The 25308-nt window shown below is 39.2% G+C and overlaps 1 protein-coding gene across 2 annotated transcripts in view; it reads left to right on the top strand.

The window, feature by feature from the left end:
• Bank1 (B cell scaffold protein with ankyrin repeats 1) overlaps positions 1 to 25308 on the top strand; it is a 284609-nt gene that overhangs the window by 218876 nt on the left and 40425 nt on the right. For both annotated transcript variants that reach the window (XM_032896620.1, XM_032896619.1), the window contains 3 exons: positions 6686 to 6764; positions 16651 to 16956; positions 22309 to 22614. In XM_032896620.1, coding sequence (XP_032752511.1) covers positions 6686 to 6764; positions 16651 to 16956; positions 22309 to 22614 — 691 coding nt within the window. The remainder of the gene's footprint in view (positions 1 to 6685; positions 6765 to 16650; positions 16957 to 22308; positions 22615 to 25308) is intronic.

Raw genomic sequence — 25308 nt, forward strand, 5'->3', positions numbered from 1 at the left:
CATTACCTTAAATACATTCAATTACAGAAAATCCACTTTTAAGAAATTTGTGCTATTATCAACTTATTACTACAATCTCTGGCTCCTTTGGGATGCACCAAGTATGTCTCCTATGCAGAAGTGATATTCCTTCAACAAAAATCTGGGTATGCATGCTGCCAATGTGCTCACCAGAGTGCAATGGGATAGAAACTGCCTCCTGCTAGCTGAAGCGAATAGAACCTGACAACTGAGACAAAGTGACTGTGATGGTTTTAATAAGAAAATTATTCATCAGAGATATGTATAGATATTGCAAGGGTTTTTCTTTTTCTTTCTAATAAAACACTCCTACCAATGATCATTTGAGCCTTGAGAACAGAAATGTTATTTAGCCTCCCACCACATCGTCAATGAATAAGTGTTTCACCTATTCTTGCTGTCAATCTTCCAGGTCTCAAACACTTTGATCGATAGGATTCAGCTCCCTCATTCCATATTCGGAAACTGAGATGATCCCAGCCACATGAATACTGAGAGTAGATTTGCAGCAACAGAGGCACTAAGGATTGTTCTGTCTAATTTGTCAAATAACACTTATTTGTTCATCGTAATAGTATAAAATTAAACAGCCCTTTGTTTCATTTGTCAAATAACACTTATTATCTAACAACTGAAGAGTATAATTTTTGTAGGAAATTGCTAAGTGTCTAGCTGGCATTTTACGTCTGCTTCTAGCTTGCATTCAGAAACCACTCATACCTCTTATTTTAGATGAATAGAGTATCCTCCCAGGGGAAGGATGGCAGTGCAGCTCTTTATTGCTCTGCTATTCTGACCATTTGCTTCTTTAACCCCGACTCAAACTATTAAGGACTTGGAAGCAGCCAACACCAGGCTTTAGGAAATGGCCAGCACAGATGTAAATAAACCTGGCCATTCGCCTTCACTAACTTCAGTCTGCCAATTGAAGCCATGGGTGTCTGCTCTCTACCATCTACTTGGTGTTCCTTCATATGATCTCATTTTAAAGCTCGATGTCATTAGAATATTCTAAACAGGTTAATGATTTATATCCTCATCATGGTGGTTGGTGCCTGGCGTGTCCTCTATTGACCTTTATTAACTAGATTTAAATTTGAAGCGAAAACCAATGTCTAGACTTTGAAATGCTCAGCAGTGAACTTTGTGCGTGCTCCTGTTCTTGCCATAAACAGAGAACTAGAGTGACTGATGTTCTAGGTGTGACAATGCACATGCTTAGTCAAGATCTTTTGTCGGCTCCTCACTGCTCACATACAAACTCTGTACCCCATCTATGCCAATGTCTAGTCCCTTCCCTTTGCATTCCTGTTATGAAATGCCGTATGGGTGGGTGTCGTGTGTCCCACCTTCTATCATTTTGTGTTAGAAGAAAGGAAGTTAATTTTAAAACTAACCTAAACAAGTATTTGTAGCATTGGTGTTGTAAAAGTATAACAATGTGTAGGATGATTTGAGGTTCCCTCAGCCTGCATTCTGGGCCCTCTGGGGCTTTACAAATGAAGCTGTACAGATGGAATCCCAAGCAGCTATGAGTGCATAACCTGCACACCATTCCCTGGTACCCTGCGTAATGCCTATGTGTATAAAGAGGTACCATATGAAGCTATAATAAAGTTTCTGTTGCAAGTCCCTGTACCTAAATTAGGCATAGTTTTAAAAGATTTTGAGCTATGAATAAAAGTGTCCAGATTTAATATTTTATAATTTTGGACTCTTTAGTTTTATTCTTTATATTCTACTTTGAATACAACTCATTTTTATTCAATCTTGTAACTGAATATAAATATTGACATAAACATGACTATATGAGAACTATGGCAACATAAAATGTAATTCTATAGTAAAACACTCTTAAAATAATACAGATACCTCAGTTGCAGAGTGTTTCCATTCATAGAGCTCTTTCCTAAGTACTTGATATCACTTATACTTTTTCTGTAACTCTGTTAGGTGAGCTCTCTTGGCATCTAAAGAAGCCAAGGCAGAGAGGAACTTGCTGAGCTAAAATAAGTAATAATGGGAGAGAACTATCTGAAACCAGGTCTATATGATGAATTCCCATTCTCGGAAACCATAACCTAGGGAATCTGTACCTGTTCCAAAGGGTGCTAAGAAGCAAAACAGGCGGCCAATCAACAACAGCTGAACTACAGGGCTCTGCAAGTAAGCTACGATACAAGAAGTGTAGTGCCTTTAGGCTTCCTGTCACAATTGACATCTGACAAAATGCTACCTGCTGTTTGGATGACATGGCTATCTCATCACATGAGCCACCCAGCCTTTCTTTTGCTTTTCTTTACTAGAACACCAACATTTGTTCTTCTTTCTCCAAATCATCTGCTGCCCCTTCATCCATTAGATCAGTGAACATCCATCAGCTTCTACGGTTGGATTTGTGATGAGTCTCGCAAACCCTTTTCATCCTTCAAAGCCCAGTCCTACCTATGATATAAAGAATGATTTCACTGGTATCTTATACCGAAATATGTAATTATGCAAAAGAAAAAATTATAATTTCTAAGTATATCTTATATTGATTTTTTCCCAAGCTAAATATTCAGCGTCTTTGGGGGAATGTCATATTACCTCTCCATGTCTTAAAAACTTGCCATTTATTACAGCATTACACACAGAGAAAAATCCTTACGAAAGTCAGCTGCCTGATTGTTCCATGTTGGTAATAATGATCATGCTTAAAGGTGTTACATGTGGATAGGATGCTAAGAACTTCCCAGGATGCCATTGTTGAGTATTTTGGGTAAAGTTGCCTAAGCCAAAAACTCTTGTTTGTGTAAAATGTCTCAGTTCAGTTCTGAATATCATCCTAAAATCACAGTAGTTAATTAGTCTCTTCTTAGTTTAGACTGCTGGGTGTGGAGGTAAACCTGTCTTGTATCTCTGCCTTTTCCCCCATCCCTGTACTTATTCATTAAAGCCTTCTTCCCATTGTTTTTTCCCATCCAGCTTCATCTCTACAATATAGACACAGCTCTGGTTTTCATCTTAAGTGTACTGTCCAGATATTTGTAGTACCAAACTTATCTAGTTAATACCACCAACTTGTCATTGTATATTTTGGAAACAAATGAGACAGTAGTCAAACAAGTATGTTTTATAGTTGATGCACAGTAGCCCATATCTAACTGCTCTTCTGAACTCTTCATAGCATGGCTTTGACTATGTACTTGAAATTCAGTTCTGTTAGCCTGATTTTTCAGTTATGTCTTAACTAATCAGATCACTATAGTTTATCTGCCCACTATAAAACTTCTCTTTGTTTCAGAGATTGGAAGACCACTTCATAGTCATGCATCTACTCCAATGTACTTTGAAGTGTTCCTAGATCTAAGACAAAGGATAGTTAAGTGGAACATATTCTTTTTAGACCCCTAGATTAGTTCCAAGTTGCACTGAAAATATATTGTTAAGGTAAAATTATGAGAAGGCAGAGGATTCTCCAAAGAAGTGATCTTTGAAAGAAGGCTTTATAGGCTGAAAGCTGGCCACCATATACTCAGGGAGTAGAAACATTCATGGTAATATTTAACTCTCTTCCTCCAGCCTTTGGCATCAGAGTTCTTAAACATCCTGTCTATACCACATCCTGTCTATACCCTCTCTGAAGACCTTGACTGTAATGAGGCACTCTCACTTGCTCTGATGTTGTCAGTTTATACTTTAAAAAACAAATCCTGAGTATAGTTAACCTCTGATCCTTCATCACATAGTTTTTGGAAGGAAATCTTGTATATGATGTATTTCATTCTTTGCCCACACTTAGCTATTTAAGATTACCCTGGATGATGAATCCACACAATTCTATTATGCTTCTCCTCACCAGGGTTACCAGCAACTGTCCAGAAAGCTAGATAAACTGGTTTACACAGCTTTATTCTGAACTTTGGTGAAGACTTTAACTTTGGGATACATTTTCAGCCCTCTCCCCTGGTTTTTCTGGGGTATCTCTCTCCAGACATCCCCTTTTGTTTTTCCTTCCATGATCCATCTATAAGGCCTTGAATCTAACTTCAGGTTTGGATGCTTTCTGGTTGACCCATCTGTTGGTAGAACTGGGGTACTAAAATCAGCCACCATCACTCTATTGGGTCAATTTAATCTTCTATTTTATCTGTAATGAAGCTCTATTAAAATAAATAAAATAGTATATTTTGTTTCCCTTTATCTTCCAGTAGCAATATGATAATTTTGACTTTATTTTTTAACTTTCTTCCTTTGATAACAGTGTATGTATTATATAGAAACTTGACTGAACATTTAACAAATGTATGAATAAATTCAGACAGAGGAAAAGAAACCATGCTTCCTTAAAAGTATTTATAAGAAGAAAATCTATCAAGTCCACATTATTCTCTTTAAGCCTTCATAAAATAGGGGTCATAGATAATACTACTCACATTTCACAGGGTAGAAAATTAAGCTTTAAAGTTTTTTGCCTGACATTATAAAGCTGATGAATTACTCAGTTGTGATTTCTCTTTCAGTTAACATACAGCACATACTGTTCACTAGGACACACAGCCAAGCATTAGTATCTAGATGTCAGAGTAGAGTGAGACTCGTCTTTGATGCCGTCATTGGTTTTGCATAAGTTATTATATTGTTGTGTTATCGAATCAATCATATTTTAAAAATACAATTGCAAGGCACTTGAGAAGGAGACATTTGGAAATTATTTAAGAATAATTTCAGATTATTCTGATTTAAATGCCAGAAAAGAATTAGTTGTATAGCATTAAATATATAAAATATTAATTGAGCTAGGATAAAATTTAGAAGGGGGTTCCTTTGGAATGTTCTTTGGTTAAGGCTATTTACTAATACTACCTGGCTTAAACCATGACATGAAATTTACTCCAATAGATTTTAATTTCTTTACACTAATATCTAGGCACTTGCCCACTAGCTCTTAATGTATAGTATTTTTCATAATTCTTAAGGCCTTTGGAAATGATTTCTAACAAGTACTAAAATTCTTTATATAATTTTGAGGGTACTATAGACTTCTAAACTGTATTCTTGATCCACATTATAAAATGTCAGGTTATTCTAATTAGAAACCAAAGATATCTATATTAAACAATGATTTTATAATACTAAAACTTGCAAACATTATCCAACACATTAATGTTATCATTTTGCACATTACAATTAGGAAAAAGAACTGAGGTTTAAAATAATCTATTAACTCAATGAAGAACCAAGGTATTATTCTTTATGATTCCCAGGGGAATTAAAGTCGTGATTCTTATTCAATAAGAAATAAGTCCATTCCATTGGGTTTTCACTGGCCAATGTAGATGGTAGATAAAATTGATGAGGTCAGGGTACAGATCAAATACCTGAGCAAACCATGGCTGAGTGTACCAATGTGGATGCTTCTAGGGTAGAATAAATGGTCTCATCATTTCTGTCAATTCTGTTAAAAACAAAACTGTAGTTTTAAATAAACCATTTGAAATGTGTGTTTAAAACTTGTGGTCACTGGGAAATAAAGTCATATTCTATCCTTTTCTCTATGCAATTTTGACAAACATAGTTGCTACTGCTTGGCTGTCTATGTTCCACAATTATGGGAACACCATCTCCCCAGAGAGTTTAAATAAAACTAGCTCTTCCAGAGATAATAGGATTGTGTCCTCTCTCAGTAATTCTTTCTTCTAAATACAGTAGTACCTGGCGTGTAGAACCCAGGGTGTGATTCAGTGGTGCAGTGAAAACGTAGCATGCGGGAGACCCTGTACTGAGGTTCCCCTACTGCTAAATAAATAAGTTAGTAAGTAAATAAGTAAGTCAGAAATAAATAAATTAATAAATACTACAACTGACTTAAAATTGAAAAATAAGTAGAAATAAGTGATCTTACTTTCTTCCTTATAAAGATATGGAATAAACGTTTTATTACTTTCATTCTAACATAATACACCTGATAAAAATTCACATCTTTAAATAATAAAAGCAACAGGGTTTTTTGGGTTTATTTTTTTTTTTTTGGATATTTTATTTACATTTCGAATGTTATCCCTTTTCCCAGTTTCTCCTCCGGAAACCCCCATTCTATTCCCCTCCCCCTTCTCCTATAAGGATGCTCTCCTACTCACAGACCCACTCCCACCTCACCACCCTGGCTTTCTCCAACACTGGGGCATTCAGCTTTCACAGAACCAAGGGTCTCTCCTCCCATTGATGCCAGACAAGGCCATCCTCTGCTACACATGCAGCTGGAGCCATGGGTCCCTCCATGTGTACACTGGTTGGTGGTTTGGTCCCTGGGAGCTCTGGGGGCTCTGGTTGGTTGATATTGTTGTTCTTCCTGTGGGATTGCAAATCTCTTAAACTCCTTCAATCCTTTCCCTAACTCAATTCAGTGTGATGGAGGTATTTACCACACCTAAACTCACTGATTTTCTTCACATGTTAAAAACAGTAGTTATGTTTCTTTTTTCAAATCAATTTATTAGTCAAGATGGATGGCTTATTTTCTCATTTGTCCTTTTAATATCATGTATCATTGATCACATGTAGATGACATTAACCAAAATTAGTAATGAAGAAATAAGAATTTAATAAAACTTTAACAGCATTTCTTTCCCTCTAGGTAAGATTAAAACATATTATTAAAAATTACCTTCCTTCCTTTCAGAGCCAAAACATTAGCAGAAATAACGAACAAGAAAATGACTATGAAGAAGATGAAGTCTCTTTTTCCACATATTCACCCTGTAAGTTTTCCTCTACTCCATGAATACGTATCATTTTGTACTGTGGTGTATGAAACTCAAAAATAAGACTGAACAAAATGTAGAAAGATATTTCATCCACCAAAGAAATTTTAAATAATATTGAGGTAAAGATGTGTACCTACATTTGATAAATTAAATGCCTTTAACAAGGTCAAGATTAAATAATGAAATATGAGTTTTCCTACTCTGAAAAATTATAGGAGTCACTTTGATATTCTTTTCTGAGTATTTGAAGCCTGTGTTTCCAAGTTGATTTTTCAAGACTACATCACATTTTTTAGTGGAGCTGAGTTCTCTCAGCTGTGAAGTAGGAAGCTGAGGCTAGGGTGTTTCATAAGATTATAATTCTAATGCCATAGCACATGCAATGCTATGTCTAACACTTGAAGTGAATTCTGTGTTCCTGCAGGTTCAGGCCAGCTCTTATTAACATAGAGTGGCTTGCTTACCGTCTTCACCAGCGTTTATGATGCTCACCTTCCTGCTCCTCCAGAGCACCCCACTCTGTATGACAATGATGAAGGGGTACCCAATTAATCTACCTGCTGACTTCCTTCCTCAGCCAGCAAAAATGCCTTCTTCTTCTTCTAAGTTAGTTAAAAAATGTTGATGCCATTTTGAACTTCTGTTCTTTCTCTCCCACTCTATATCCAGTCCGACATAATACTATTGACTGTACCTTCGAAATATTGCCAGCATTCAACCAGTCGTCATTGTTCATTGTTATCTAGCCTAGAGAGAGAACTCACATTCCTGGGCTACGGAATGTATTCACTTTCTGTTCCCTTCACATGCTCTACGTCCCTGGGACATCCTAACTTCCTGCCTTGTTTCATCCACAGGTCATGACTCCTTTTTCCCTTTTTTAATTTGTTTTTGTAATTTCCCTTTTGCCTGTACCCTTTCCCACTGGCATCATGAAGTATTATAATTCACTTATCTTTCTGGCCCTTCATTTTCAATGTCTAACCTAGGAGATTAGGATTGTTTTGCTCATGTCCATATGGCCTATACCAGTACAGCATCAATGCCCAGTTATACACTACTGACTACTGACCACAAGCTTCTCAAAAGTCAGGCCAATATGCAAATCAGATAGAATTCAATACAATGCTTACCAAGTTTATTTTGATAAAATCCTTCAAACTTTATCACAATACACAGAGAATACCATGTATTAAAATAATGAACTGGGGGAAGTCCCACACCCATGATCCGCCGCAGCAGCTTTTGCTCCCAGAACCCTTTTGGGAGAGATACCTACCGCCTGGTCAGGTGGGCACTCCCGAGGCTGCAGAGCAGAAGAGAACACCAACACTGCCCACCCCTGCCCACATCCCTGGCCCAAGAGGAAACTGTATAAGGCCTCTGGGCTCCCGTGGGAGAGGGCCCAGGTGAGGCAGGAGCCCTGCCTGAGACACCGCCGGAACCTGAAGGAAACAGACCGGATAAACAGTTCTCTGCACCCAAATCCTGTGGGAAGGAGAGCTAAACCTTCAGAGAGGCAGACACGCCTGCGAAACCAGAAGAGACTGCTCTCTACACACATTGCTGATTCCAGAGGAAAACACCGGAGGCCATCTGGAACCCTGGGCACGGAGGCTCCCCGGAAGAGGCGGAATAAGAGATCTTCCTGGTCGCTGCCACGCTGGAGAGCCTGGGGCAGAACCTCATGAGGGAACTCGAGCCTCGGGGCCACAGGTAAGACTAACTTATCTGCTGCAAGTGACTTGCCGGGTGGAATCGGGACAACAGAGGCAGAATCCCTCTAGGACCAGGCACGCCCCTGTGTTTACCGGAAGTCCCACACCCCTGGATCCTGCCCGCAGCAGCTCTCTGCTCCCAGAACCCTGGGGGAGAGATACCACCGCCTGGTCAGGTGGGCACTCCCTGAGGCTGCAGAGCAGAAGAGACCACCAACACTGCCCACCCCCTGCCCACATCCCTGGCCCAAGAGGAAACTGTATAAGGCCCTGGCCCCTGTGGAGAGGGCCCAGGTGAGGCAGGAGCCCTGCCTGAGACACCTCCGGAACCTGAAGGAAACAGACCGGATAAACAGTTCTCTGCACCCAAATCCCGTGGGAGGGAGAGCTAAACCTTCAGAGAGGCAGACACGCCTGCGAAACCAGTAGAGACTGCTCTCTACACACATTGCTGATTCCAGAGGAAAACACCGGAGGCCATCTGGAACCCTGGTCCACGGAGGCTCCCGGAAGAGGCAGCGCAGATCTTCCGGGTTGCTGCCACCTCAGAGAGCCTGTGGGCAGCACCTCAGAACTAACTTGAGCCTCGGGACCACAGGTAAGACCAACTTTTCTGCTGCAAGTGACCTGCCTGGTGAACTCAAGACACAGGCCCACAGGAACAGCTGAAGACCTGTAGAGGGACAAAACTACACACACAAAAGCAGAACACTCTGTCCCCATAACTGGCTGAAAGAAAACAGTAAAACAGGTCTACAGCACTCCTGACACACAGGCTTATAGGACAGTCTAGCCACTGTCAGAATTAGCAGAACAAAGTAACACTAGAGATAATCTGATGGCCAGAGGCAAGCACAGGAACACAAGCAACAGAAACCAAGACTACATGGCATCATCGGAACCCAATTCTCCCACCAAAACAAACATGGAATATCCAAACACACCAGAAAAGCAAGATCTAGTTTCAAAATCAGATTTGATCATGATGCTGGAGGACTTCAAGAAAGACGTGAAGAACACCCTTAGAGAACAAGTAGAAGCCTACAGAGAGGAATCGCAAAAATCCCTGAAAGAATTCCAGGAAAACACAATCAAACAGTTGAAGGAATTAAAAATGGAAATAGAAGCAATCAAGAAAGAACACATGGAAATAACCCTGGATATAGAAAACCAAAAGAAGAGACAAGGAGCTGTAGATACAAGCTTCACCAACAGAATACAAGAGATGGAAGAGAGAATCTCAGGAGCAGAAGATTCCATAGAAATCATTGACTCAACTGTCAAAGATAATGTAAAGCTGAAAAAGCTACTGGTCCAAAACATACAGGAAATCCAGGACTCAATGAGAAGATCAAACCTAAGGATAATAGGGTATAGAAGAGAGTGAAGACTCCAGCTCAAAGGACCAGTAAATATCTTCAACAAAATCATAGAAGAAAACTTCCTAACCTAAAAAAGAGATACCCATAGGCATACAAGAAGCCTACAGAACTCCAAATAGATTGACCAGAAAAGAAACACCCCGTCACATAATAGTCAAAACACTAAACGCACAAAATAAAGAAAGAATATTAAAAGCAGTAAGGGAAAAAGGTCAAGTAACATATAAAGGCAGACCTATCAGAATCACACCAGACTTTCGCCAGAAACTATGAAGGCCAGAAGATCCTGGACTGATGTCATACAGACCCTAAGAGAACACAAATGCCAGCCCAGGCTACTGTATCCTGCAAAACCTCAATTAACATAGATGGAGAAACCAAGATATTCCATGACAAAACCAAATTTACACAATATCTTTCTACAAATCCAGCACTACAAAGGATAATAAATGGTAAAGCCCAACATAAGGAGGCAAGCTATACCCAAGAAGAGGCAAGAAACTAATCGTCTTGGCAACAAAAACAAAGAGAAGAAAAGCACACAAACACAACCTCACATCCAAATATGAATATAACAGGAAGCAATAATCACTATTCCTTAATATCTCTCAACATCAATGGCCTCAACTCCCCAATAAAAAGACATAGATTAACAAACTGGATACGCAACGAGGACCCTGCATTCTGCTGCCTACAGGAAACACACCTCAGAGACAAAGACAGACACTACCTCAGAGTGAAAGGCTGGGAAACAACTTTCCAAGCAAATGGTCAGAAGAAGCAAGCTGGAGTAGCCATTCTAATATCAAATAAAATCAATTTCCAACTAAAAGTCATCAAAAAGATAAGGAAGGACACTTTATATTCATCAAAGGAAAAATCCACCAAGATGAACTCTCAATCCTAAATATCTATGCCCCAAATACAAGGGCACCTACATACGAAAAAAGAAACCTTACTAAAGCTCAAACACACATTGCACCTCACACAATAATAGTAGGAGATTTCAACACCCCACCTCATCAATGGACAGATCATGGAAACAGAAATTAAACAGAGACGTAGACAGACTAAGAGAAGTCATGAGCCAAATGGACTTAACGGATATTTATAGAACGCTCTACCCTAAAGCAAAAGGATATACCTTCTTCTCAGCTCCTCATGGTACTTTCTCCAAAATTGACCATATAATTGGTCAAAAAACAGGCCTCAACAGATACAGAAAGATAGAAATAATCCCATGCGTGCTATCGGACCACCACGGCCTAAAGCTGGTCTTCAATAACAATAAGGGAAGAATGCCCACATATACGTGGAAACTGAACAATGCTCTACTCAATGATAACCTGGTCAAGGAAGAAATAAAGAAAGAAATTAAAGACTTTTTAGAATTTAATGAAAATGAAGGTACAACATACCCAAACTTATGGGACACAATGAAAGCTGTGCTAAGAGGAAAACTCATAGCGCTGAGTGCCTGCAGAAAGAAACAGGAAAGAGCATATGTCAGCAGCTTGACAGCACACCTAAAAGCTCTAGAAAAAAAAGAAGCAAATACACCCAGGAGGAGTAGAAGGCAGGAAATAATCAAACTCAGAGCTGAAATCAACCAAGTAGAAACAAAAGGACCATAGAAAGAATCAACAGAACCAAAAGTTGGTTCTTTTTGAGAAAATCAACAAGATAGATAAACCCCAGCCAGACTAACGAGAGGACACAGAGAGTGTGTCCAAATTAACAAAATCAGAAATGAAAAGGGAGACATAACTACAGATTCAGAGGAAATTCAAAAAATCATCAGATCTTACTATAAAAGCCTATATTCAACAAAACTTGAAAATCTACAGGAAATGGACAATTTCAGACAGATACCAGGCAAACCGGAGTTAAATCAGGAACAGATAAACCAGTTAAACAACCCCATAACTCCTAAGGAAATAGAAGCAGTCATTAAAGGTCTCCCCAACCAAAAAGAGCCCAGGTCCAGACGGGTTTAGTGCAGAATTTATCAGACCTTCATAGAAGACCTCATACCAATATTATCCAAACTATTCCACAAAATTGAAACAGATGGAGCACACCGAATTCCTTCTATGAAGCCACAATTACTCTTATACCTAAACCACACAAAGACCCAACAAAGAAAGAGAACTTCAGACCAATTTCCTTATGAACATTGATTTAAAAAAATACCAACAAAATTTGGCAAACTGAATCCAAGAGCACATCAAAACAATCATCCACCATGATCAAGTAGGCTTCATCCCAGGCATGCAGGGATGGTTTAATATACACGAAAACCATCAACGTGATCCATTATATAAACAAACTGAAAGAACAAAACCACATGATCATTTCATTAGATGCTGAGAAAGCATTTGACAAAAATTCAACACCCCTTCATGATAAAAAAAAAAAAGTCCTGGAAAGAATAGGAATACAAGGCCCATACCTAAACATAGTAAAAGCCATATACAGCAAACCAGTTGCTAACATTAAACTAAATGGAGAGAAACTTGAAGCAATCCCACTAAAATCAGGGACTAGACAAGGCTGCCCACTCTCTCCCTACTTATTCAATATAGTTCTTGAAGTTCTAGCCAGAGCAATCAGACAACAAAAGGAGATCAAGGGGATACAGATCGGAAAAGAAGAAGTCAAAATATCACTAGTTGCAGATGATATGATAGTATATTTAAGTGATCCCAAAAGTTCCACCAGAGAACTACTAAAGCTGATAAACAACTTCAGCAAAGTGGCTGGGTATAAAATTAACTCAAATAAATCAGTAGCCTTCCTCTACACAAAAGAGAAACAAGCGGAGAAAGAAATTAGGGAAATGACACCCTTCATAATAGACCCAAATAATATAAAATACTTGGTGTGACTTTAACCAAGCAAGTAAAAGATCTGTACAATAAGAACTTCAAGACACTGAAGAAAGAAATTGAAGAAGACCTCAGAAGGTGGAAAGATCTCCCATGCCATGGATTGGCAGGATTAATATAGTAAAATGGCCATTTTACCAAAAAGCATCTACAGATTCAATGCAATCCCCATCAAAATACCAATCCAATTTTCAAAGAGTTAGACAGAACAATTTAAAATTCATCTGAATAATGAAAAAACCCAGGATAGCTAAAACTATCCTCAACAATAAAAAGGACTCTAGGGGGAATCACTATCCCTGAACTCAAGCAGTATTACAGAGCAATAGTGATAAAAACTGCATGGTATTGGTACAGAGACAGACAGATAGACCAATGGAACAGAATTGAAGACCCAGAAATGAACCCACACACCTATGGTCACTTGATTTTTGACAAAGGAGCCAAATCCATCCAATGGAAAAAGATAGCATTTTCAGCAAATGGTGCTGGTTCAACTGGAGGTCAACATGTAGAAGAATGCAGATCGATCCATGCTTATCACCCTGTACAAAGCTTAAGTCCAAGTGGATCAAGGACCTCCACATCAAAACCAGACACACTCAAACTAATAGAAGAAAAACTAGGGAAGCATCTGGAACACATGGGCACTGGAAAAAATTTCCTGAACAAAACACCAATGGCTTATGCTCTAAGATCAAGAATCGACAAATGGGATCTCATAAAACTGCAAAGCTTCTGTAAGGCAAAGGACACTGTGGTTAGGACAAAACGGCAACCAACAGATTGGGAAAAGATCTTTACCAATCCTACAACAGATAGAGGGCTTATATCCAAAATATACAAAGAACTGAAGAAGTTAGACAGCAAGGAGACAAATAACCCTATTAAAAAATGGGGTTCAGAGCTAAACAGAGAATTCACAGCTGAGGAATGCCGAATGGCTGAGAAACACCTAAAGAAATGTTCAACATCTTTAGTCATAAGGGAAATGCAAATCAAAACAACCCTGAGATTTCACCTCACACCAGTGAGAATGGCTAAGATCAAAAACTCAGGTGACAGCAAATGCTGGCGAGGATGTGGAGAAAGGGGAACACTCCTCCATTGTTGGTGGGGTTGCAGACTGCTACAACCATTCTGGAAATCAGTCTGAGGTTCCTCAGAAAATTGGACATTGAACTGCCTGAGGATCCAGCTATACCCTCTCCTGGGCATATACCCAAAAGATGCCCCAACATATAAAAAAAAGACACGTGCTAATTATGTTCATCGTAGCCTTATTTATAATAGCCAGAAGCTGAAAGAACCCAGATGCCCTTCAACAGAGGAATGGATACAGAAAATGTGGTACATCTACACAATGGAATATTACTCAGCTATCAAAAACAATGACTTTATGAAATTGTGAGGCAAATGGTTGAACTGGAAAATATCATCCTGAGTGAGCTAACCTAATCACAGAAAGACATACATGGTATATGTACCATTGATAAGTGGCTATTAGCCCAAATGCTTGAGTTACCCTAGATGCCTAGAACAAATGAAACTCAAGACGGATGATCAAAATGTGAGTGCAGATCGCTCATGAGAGACACAGCCAGAATACAGCAAATACAGAGGCGAATGCCAGCAGGAAACCACTGAACTGAGAACGGGACCCCTGTTGAAGGAATCAGAGAAAGAACTGGAAGAGCTTGAAGGAGCTCGTGACCCCATATGTACAGCAATGCCAACCAACCAGAGCTTCCAGGACTAAGCCACTACCCAAAGACTATACATGGACTGACCCTGACTCTGACCTCAGAGGGTTAAATGAATATCCTAGTAAGAGCACCAGTGGAAGGGGGGAAGCCCTGGGTCCTGCTAAGACTGAACCCTAGTGAACTAGACTGTTGGGGGAGAGGGCAAGGGGGGAGGGTTGAGGGGAACACCCATAGGAAGGGGAGGGGGAGGGGATGTTTGAAACCGGAAAGGGAATAACACTGAAATGTATATAAGAAATACTCAAGTTAATAAAAAAAAAAAAATAATGAACTGATTAAAATGGCTATAGGTTACATATTTTATCACTTTAATAATTAAAGGTCATGATAAAGTTTATTACTAATACTGCCCACACATCCATCATAATATTTCGCCCTCTGAAGAACTGCCAATAACAAGAGAACATTATTGCAGTTTCTCGTAATGAAAAATTTCATCTCTGCAGCTGAAACGGAGTTTTCTCACCCATGCCACTGTGACTGGGCTCAGCCTCCAGTTTTCAAAGGACTAGAGGAAGGTCAGAGCACCTCACTCTGTATCACAATGGTAATGGCGTACCCTAAAACCATTTGCCTACTAACTCTACCTTGCCAGAGCTGGACTCCAGGTCTGAACACCTCTGACAAGCACCTGAAACATCTGTTCCTTGTTAGTGCCAAATGCAGACTCTAAAACTGAAGTGCTGTGTGCAATTTCCTATACTTTGACTATAATTCTAGGCTTAGGATTGGTTTTCTTAGACAAAATAGTCAAACATCAAACATTTTCATGTACTCTTGGATTAACAATACCTTCCTTTTGGTCTCTGCATCATCTCCATTAAAAAAAAAAAAAGGGGGACTAGGGATTACCTTACATTAGGTGTGATTGGCAGGAAAATGAATGAGACCGCTGGAGAAAAATCACACACACACACACACACACTCACACACACACACACACACACCAAAACACACAACACCCATACAAAACACACCTTACATGTATACTGTCCAGATACATATCCACATATAACACACTCATACATACAACACATATACAACATACACACACTCTACAGATGCAACATATACACAACACACACACACACACACATGTACACACACACACACGTATAGACACACACACACCTGCCTGTTCTTCCCAGACCAGTATTAATAGAATCCAAGTTCAGTTCTAGAAGCAAAAGCCATGTCTTTCTTCTTTTTCTCTTTCTTCTTCCTCTTGTGAAAGAAAAGATTACACAGGGCCCCTCTGCAGGCCTAAGGTTTCTCTCCCTGCTCAAAGTTTTCTACCAAGTAACTTCATTGTTTGAAACAAAAAAGCCTTTCCCCCCACACTGTTTTATTTGATATTTAAAGTTACATTTTACTTTAGCAACATTTAAAAACAATTCTTTTCCACTGAAAATGATAAAACGATTTCCATGTCTGTTTGAAAGATCAAAAAGACGATGTCTTTCATTTTCACTTTCAAAAAGAGAACATTATGTAAGTTGTTTTACAGCTGTGAAGTCACCGTTGCCCACTGTTTCTGTGCTGCTCCTGGGCTGTTAGAGTATTATTGTTTAACATACAAGTTAATGCGCTGTGCTTCTTAGTATAGGGACATTGAATTGACTATTTGGTTAAATTTTAGAACAAAATGCATTTTATCAATAGGAATGCTTTCTTCAGAAAAGAAAAAAATATTTTTTTTTACCAAGTAATGTTTTACAAAATTAATGAAATATCCATAGTGAAATTAATTATACAAATTATTACAATGACTACACTAAGTAATACACACACATATATATGTATATATGTGTGTGTGTGTATATATATATATATATATATATATATATATATATATGAAATGCTGAGTAGAGACATGGATTCATTTCCTATAGTTACTCCTATAGAGTATCAAAATATCACAATCTGACCCAATGAGGCTGGGTCAGGTACCTGCAAAGTAAGAGTAGATGGAGCTTTGATACCCACTAAAGAGGAGCAGTGCAGTGGGCAGCTTTTTAGTATATAAATTATAAAAGGGAATTAACTTCTACTGCTTCTGTGAAGATTCTCAAAACACCTCCAGACAGAGTGGGTAAGTGAAACTGTTCAATCTTCATCATAAACAGCTACGCAGTCTCCAGCGTCTCATTGTGAACCCAGGAAGACACACAGGTGGAACACAGACAGCTCTGAGGAGCCTGTGTCAGTGGACACAAAGGACGAATCAGCAAGTGCTGAGGCAAGACACGGCCTGCCGGAGGTCAACAGGGAAAGCTCGGAGAACCAGTATGATGATCTCTATGTGTTCATCCCCGGATGTGACACCGAAGGCCACACTGAAGAGCCTCTCCTACACTGCAGGCCACCTCTGCCCCCACCACGTCCAGGGGCTGCTGCCTCCCAACTAGAAAGACCTCACTTTACCTCACAAGGTAAGTTCCCAGCTAAAAATGCAGAGAAACAATTTGTTCCAAGGCTTCTACACAACATATGGTACAAGGGTGGATCTGTGGACACATGATCAGATTTTAAAACCAAGGGTGACTCTCTGATCTTTTTTTTCCTTTTCTTTTCTTGGATATTTTCTTTATTTACATTTCAAATGCTATCCCCTTTCCTGGTTTCCCTACCAGAATCCCTCTATCCCATCCCCCCATGCTTTTATGAGGGTGCTTCCTCACCCAACCACCCACTCCCTCCTGTCTCCCTACCCTGACATTCCCCTACACTGGGGCATCCAGCCTTTATAGGACCAAAGGCTTCTCCTCCCATTGATGCCCAAGAAGACCATCCCTTGCTACATATGCAGCTGAAGTTATGGGCCTCTCCATGTGTACTCTTTGATTGGTGGTTTAGTCCCTGGGAGCTCTGGGGTTCTGGTTGGTTGATATTGTTGTTCTTCCTATGGAGTTGCAAACCCCTTCAGCTCCTTCAATCCTTTCCCTAACTCCTCCATTGGGGTCCCTGTTCTCAGTCCAATGGCTGGCTGCGAACAGTCACCTCTGTATTTGTCAGGCTCTGGCAGAGCCTCTCAGGAGACAGCTATATGAGGCTCCTGTCAACATGCACTTCTTGGTATCTGCAATAATGTCTGGTTTTGGTAACTGTATAGGAGATGGATCCCCAGGTGGGGCAGTTTCTGGATGGCCTTTCCTTCAGTCTCTGCTCTACACTTTGTCTCTGTATCTCCTACTGTGAGTATTTTGTTTTCCCTCCTGAGAAGGACTGAAGCATTCACACTTTGGTTTTCTTTCTTCTTGAGCATCATGTGGTCTGTGAATTGTATCTTGGGAATTCTGAGCTTTTGGGCTAATATCCACTTGTCAGTGAGTGCATACCATGTGTGCTCTTTTGTGATTGGGTTACCTCATTCAGGATGGTATTTTCTAATTCTATCCATTTGCCTAAGAATTTCATGAATTCATTGTTTTTAATAGCTGAGTAGTGGGATATTCCATTGTGTAGATGTACCACATTTTCTGTATCCATTCCTCTGTTGAAGGACATCTGGGTTCTTTCTAGCCTCTGGCTATTATAAATAAGGTTGCTATGAACATAGTGGAGCATGTGTCCTTTTTAGAGATTGGAGTATCTTTTGGGTATATGCCCAGGAGTGATATAGCTGGGTCCTCGGGTAGTACTATGTCCAATTTTCTGAGGAGCTGCCAGACTGATTTTCAGAGTGGTTGTACCAATTTGCAATCCCCCAACAATGGAGGAGGAGTGTTTTTCTTTCTCTGCATCCTCTCCAACATCTGCTGTTACCAGAGTGTTTTTTTAACCATTATGACTGGTGTGAGGTAGAATCTCAGAGTTGTTTTGATTTGTATTTCCCTGATGACTAAGGATATTGAACATTTCTGTTGTTGCTTCACAGCCATTCAATATTCCTCAGCTGAGAATTCTTTGTTTAGCTTTGTACCCAATTTTTAATAGGGTTATTTGATTCTCTGGAGTCTAACTTGAGTCCTTTGTATATATTGAATATTAGCCCTCTATCAAATGTAGGATTGGTAAAGATCTTTTCCCAATCTGTTGGTTGCTGTTTTGTACTAAAGACAGTGTCCTTTGCCTTACAGAGGCTTTGCAATTTTATGAGGTCCCATTTGTTGATTCTTGATCTTAGAGCATAAGCCATTGGTATTATGTTCAGGAAATTTGCTCCTGTGCCCATGTGTTTGAGGCTCTTCCCCACTTTTTCTTCTATTAATTGGAGTGTATCTGGTTTTATATGGAAGCTGTTGATCCACTTGGGCTTGAGTTTTGTACAAGGGGATAAGAATGGATTAATTTGCATTCTTCTACATGCTGACCTCCAGTTGAACCAGCACCATTTGTTGAAACTGTTGTCTTTTTTCACGGGATGGTTTTAGCTCCTGAAGTTAGGGGAAGAAAGCAAGATATGAGTCATCTACCTTCTTTCTCTGCCACCCTCCCTCCCCAACCAAAGTGTTTAGGAAAGTAAATATAATTAATAATAATAATAATAACAATAATAAATAATCATATAATTTGGAAGGACTCCGTAGTGATGTACATAGATTGAGCATGGTGCATTCTGTGGGAAAGTTCAATGCGCTGGCCAGAAGGAAGGCCTTCAGAGGAGACTGGGCGATGACTTTCCTTCCTTTAGGGCTCATCTGCTTGGAGTTTTCCATAGCCTTGAACGCTCTCATCCTCAGGGTCTTTCATCATCATCCCCCACTTTATTCACCTATTTTGTGTTTAACCTCTCAAATTATAAACTATTCTCACCACAAACATTTCATAACAAAGACCAAAATGTCACTCTTTATTCATCTCTGTCATAAATAATACATTTTAGTCATCAGATCCCAGAAGACTATCAAATGTATGACTGGGTCTCTAAAAGGTGAAATTTGAAGGGGCTGGAGAGTTGGCTCAGCCGTTAAGAGCACTTGTTGCTCTTGCAGAGGACCTGGGTTCTTTTCCCAGAACCTACGTGGTGGCTCGCAATGGATTTGATTGTTTGTTCCAAGAGATCTGTCCACTCTTCTAGCTTCCTTGGGCCCTGCATACACTTAGTATGCATACATGCATGCAAGCAAATACTTATATACATGAAATAAAAATGTTTGTTCAAGCGAATGTTTGAAACCATAAAATTGAGCATTGCGACCTGTAAGGTGCTATCACTGGAAAGGCCCCTCCTGTTTGGTAATATAAGCTGCACTATGATGCCACACTGTGTCAGAAAACCAAACCTGGGAGACAGCTTTCTGACCATTCAACCTGTACTAATTGATCACCTACTATGTGCCAAGCTTCTGAATACTCTTGAGAGAGAGCAGTAAAGTCGGTACATAAAACTCTGTAGAAGAAGGCAACAGACTAGTCACAAAATTATACTGTATTTTTTATTATTTGAAATTTTAAATAATGAAGATTATAAAATGAAACTATTACCTTGTTTCAGATTAAATATCTATGAGATATAATATTTATCATAATTTTGTATTGTAAGTCTTCATATATAATATGTAGATTAAGAAACCTAATATCATTCTTTCATAAGTTCAACCAGATATCTATGGTCAAAATTATAATTATGACCAATATATCTCCTAAAAACTAACACACATAAGATGCATATGCCCCCCAAAATAGTTTTTTATTTAAAAACTCATATTGTTGCATTCACTTGCTAATATTTTTAATTTTGCCTATAACATTTACAAATGGGTTTCATTATAATAGACATTATATATAATATATTTTTATCATATTCATTATCCCCTACTTCCTTGTCTCCTCACTGGTTGCTTCCTCTCGCCAATTGATCCCTTTTCTACTTTTATATCTTTTCTCATCAATTCATCTTTTCACCACAGCCCTGAAAAGTAAGCAGAAAAGAAAAATGGCACTGTTCATCAGCATATTTTTATACATTCTCCTTTTTAGACTTATTCCCTTTTACTTTATGTGTATGAATGTTGGTTGGCCTGTGTACTATTATGTGTGTGCCTGTTGGATCCCATGGGACTGGAATTACAAATGTGTTAGCTACTACATGGCTGCTGGTAATCAAAGTCACGTCCCCTACAAGAGCAATAAGAGCTTGACCACTGAGTTCATTTGTCCTTAAATTATAGACAACAGGCATCAAATTCCATGCGTGAGATTTGCAGACATATTTTTGATAAACTACTAAAACATACTACTATAGAATAGTAGTTCTTTTAACCTTCATAACAATCAAGAAACTGGACTATCGATATAACCCATCTGCCACAGAGAGCCTACAACTAGAAATGTTAAATGCTTATTTTCAAGGTTCTTGTCTTTTCCATATACTTGTGCCCTATTATTTTTCCAATTGAAGTGATTTGTTCATGATAGAGATTCACTTATTATTTATGAGTATACTACATGGAATAAAAAAATTGGGCCCAACTCCTAACAAAAAGTATAATCTGACACTTTGGAAGACAAGAAGTAAAATGTAAGATTCCTAGTATGAGTCCAACTTTAGAACGAGTTGGAAAGAGCGGTGGGTGGAGAACAAAGGGAGTTAACAGCTCAGGAAATGGGTTCATAAAAATGAGACAGTTGACACATTTTGCTAAAAATGAAGTGCTGTAAAAGTCTTTCCCACACACTTAATCAGGTTTCACCCAGAGGCTGTCAGGGAAACAGAAGTCATGGAGTCAAAATCCCAAAGCCGTGTTATTCATGCAGAAAGAGCAAGGTACAGTGATTTTAAAGCTGGTGCCAGGCACAGAGGTATTTAACACTTCTTGGGTGAAACTATCCAGAAGAATAAAGTTTAAGATGCTTTGGAAAGCTGTCATAGTGGCCTTTCCCAGAACTACCAAAAGCAATTCCTGAATATTCTTGTAAAAAAAAAAATACCCTTTTGTGTGGTTCTATTAGTTGTGCTTTCTCTGAGCATCTAAAATTTTCCACTTAAAATCCCAATTATAATAATTATTATCAGACTCATGTAATCCAAACAAAGGCAAAGAGAAAAGAGTAAACACTAATATTCATAGTGAAAGACCTTCTTGTTGGCCTAGTAGAGAGTTCTTCTTAACTTACTAACCGCAGAATGCTTCAAATGCTCGTCTGTTTAACAACTGCTACTCAATTATCGGAGCATGTTCTTACAAAGTAGGTAAATGTTGTACTGAATATGGACCCCTAAAGGCTCCAAATGTGTGACTGCCTTCTAACCATACAACTAAGCCTTAAGCCAGTGACTGCCCACACTCCCTGGTATGTCCAGACTTCCACTTTGGTGCCATGTTTCTGGATAAGGTTCATGTTCACCCGTGAAAATCAAGAGTCCATCGTCATAGCAGGGAAACACTCGTTAGGACAGACAATGGCAGTATGTCTGGCTGTTCCCTCAAATCACTTTCAGGGAAGTTAGATTTTAGGTGAAATATTCAGTACAAGCAGTAGAAAGGGAGGATGACTTATTGACTAAAGAAATGTCTATACGTTGTATGCTTTAAAACACCCCCTTTCAAAGCATTTGGAGTTGATACAAAAATTTATGTCTCAATTTTCAGATAATAAATACATACCTAAAATCGTGTTTGAGGAATAATATTTTGAAACACATACTAAAGTATTTTCTCACACAGTTGGCATTCCTTTTTGTCATAGTATAAAAACATTTTACTAGAGACAGGGCCTTTTTTCATATTGTTTTCAATGACACTTGAGTGAACTTATTTGAGATGATATAGGAAATTAAAGACAGCAAGAATATTGCATAAAACATAAGAGTAAAGCCAAACTAAATGTTTCCTAAGCAGGGAAAGTGTTGGAAGACCAAATGGAAAAAAGTCAAAACTGGAATGATCTCGGTGCAAGACAAGAGACAAGAGAGGAACCCAGCAGAGAAGAAAAGAAGGAAGAAGCCCAGAAGGAGGAGGAGGAGGAGGAAAACCCATACACGTTTGCAGAGACCGAAGACAATGAGTATGACCAGATCCTGGCCAGTAAGAGTATAAAGAAAAGAACTGGAAATTGGTCTTTCATTGTAAACAGACCACCTGCCCCCACACCCCGGCCGACTCACATCCCTCTCAAAGAAGAAACAACGCCTTACATAGCTCAAGGTAATGTTTTGTTGTTTATGGATTTTTTTTCTCAATGTTTAAATTGTATGTGCATTGATACTTTGCCTCTGAATGTATGTCTCTGTAATACATGTATACTGGTACCCATGGAGGCCAGGAGAGGGCATCAGATATTCTGAAGCTAGGATTGCAGAGCATTGTAAGCTACTATGAGGGTGTTAGGGATTGAACCTGGATCTTTTGAAAGAGCTGCCAGTAAGTTTAACCACTGAGCCATGTTAACAGCCCCTGCTTGTCGATGCTTTTGTCCCTTGGTTTATGAAGGACCTGGGGTTAGAGGGTAGGGTAGAAAGTGAGGCAATTAGAGATTTAAAATTATGAAGGCTGTGAGCCTATTTTCAAGTCACAAAGAAGCTACACTGAGGCAATTTTTAATATTTTGTTAATTCTTTATGGATTTCATACATGCATACAATATCATAATCGCCCTGCTCCTTCAGATCCACCTCTGCCTCACAACTTTCTGTCTTTTTCTATTTTTAATAATCTACCTTGTCCAATTTTATGCTGCGTACATACTCATGTGTACCAACTGGAACAAGGCTTACTAACAAAGGGCCTATAACCTTAAACAAAACTGACTCACTCCCAGAGGCCACTAACTGTCAATGGCTCCTTCTTGAGGTGTGAGGTCATCAGAGTCCTTCCTCTGTCCATGCTGGAAAGATGTGCTGTTTTTCAGGTCTTGCACAGGCAGCCCAGGCTGCTGTGAGATCATGAATACCTCAGTCTTGTTCTGTCCAGAAAATACTTTTTTACTCCAGTTTTCTTGCTGCTCCTATTACCTTCCTGTTCCTTCTCCATGATGGTATCTGGGCCTTGGAGATGCGAAGGTGATGTACATATCCCATTTGTGGGTCAGCACTCCACAGCGACTTAGTCTCTGCATTTTGGCCAGTTGTGAGTTTCTGTGTTAACTCTATTATTATCCTCTGTACCAATAAACCTCTCTGATGAAGTCTCAGATCTATACTAATCTATGAGTAGAGAAATAAGAACCCACAGGGTAGTTTGATATTGTACCCATTTAGCAAAATAGTAGTATGTTCATTCCTGGGGTGTGTACTCTCTCTAGCCATATGTTCTTGGTCAGATTTACTCTTGGGGAGTGAACCTTAAATACAAGCAGTTGGTTACCTCTATAACATGTATACCATTATGGTATCTATGACTATAGTTTGAGATGACCATCATTATTGTAGTTGGCAGGTTGCGTAACTGGGTGAAATTCACACTACCTTCCTCTACTATGAAATTAGAAAGCAGATAGTTAGCGTCTTAGTGCAAGTTGGATTTCTCTGTGCTCTATGCCCCAAGAACGAGCTGTCTTCAGCAATAACAGGTCCTCAGCTGTTATACTGTGCAACTAAGAGCATTTAGCAATAACATGGAGTGTCTCTGGCATATTCCTAGCTAATAACTCATGGTAATATCTCATAATCTGTCAATGGGCTTTTTATTTATAAACTATGATTCTTGGGAGAAGATAATACTCTATTTAGGGTAACAGCAGCTAAAGTTTTCTATTATGTATGTTTCCATATGGCTTTTGCAAGTATTCTTTGTATCAGTTATCCCCCCTATACCCTACCCTTCCATTCTTTCCCCCACTTAAAAATCCCTCTCCATTATTCCTACCACTTCTTTTTAAATTTTGGAAATTAATGAATAAAGGAGTGGTGGCGACTGTATAAATGTATTACTCATATATTAAGCTCTCAAAAGAAATGAAGATGTAAAGTAAAAGAAAATGAGTAGAGAAAAATTTTAATTTTGATCATGCTTTCTAAGTCTTCATTAACAAGGTTGGATTTAGATTGATAGTTCTTACTTAATTCTACAAAAGTCAATTAAAAATTTAGATAAAATATTCAGAATAAGCAATGAGGCCTGGGGAGATAACTTCGATGCAAGCATGAGGACCTGAGTGTAAATCCCAGTGAAAAGTCAAGCACAGATGTGCACACCCATACCCCCAGCCTTAGAAGGCTTTTCCACATCTTTCCTAGTCCTCACACTCAAGTGCATCTACAAAGGGAAATGTCCATCATTTCCCAGAAAGTCATCCATTCTATCCATTCATGAGAAGGACATCAATTTACTCTGTCCTTGGTTCTGGCCAGAACACAGAGTGGCAGCAGGATATAGTACCTGTAGTGTAAAATAGCCAAAGAGGAATCTGTAAAGTATAGAATAAAAGAAGAAAGCAGAATAAAGAATGTAAGTATGTCACTTCGGAGACTAAGCAAAGAAAAAGGCAGAGGGATGGAGGAAACCATTGCAGAAATACCTTTGTTCAGGATCTGAGCAGAGAATGGCTTTCGTACACTAATTCTAACATGGGAAAGGGTTCTATGCATTTCTTGGGTTCTAGTAGAATCAAACATTAAGGAAACTAGATAATGAAGTACAGTGTCTGTGGCTGACTGAGATATGTGGGCTTCATCTGACACTCAGGATAGCAATAGAGGCAACTTCACATGTGAGCCCTGTGTGGTTTACATTGCCAGCCTCATTCCAGAGATACATGGACTGATGCTAAGAGTTTCGGTGTGCTGCAGAAATGATGACACTAGAAAGCCGCAGCAGCAGCATTCCTGTCGTTTTTTCTCCCCACACCTGTGAAGGGTGAGCCCTGAGCTCCTTCTGCCTCACTTTTATACGTTCATATTT

This window comes from Rattus rattus, chromosome 3 (genome assembly GCF_011064425.1).
Source record: "Rattus rattus isolate New Zealand chromosome 3, Rrattus_CSIRO_v1, whole genome shotgun sequence".
Classification (NCBI taxonomy): Eukaryota; Metazoa; Chordata; class Mammalia; order Rodentia; family Muridae; genus Rattus; species Rattus rattus.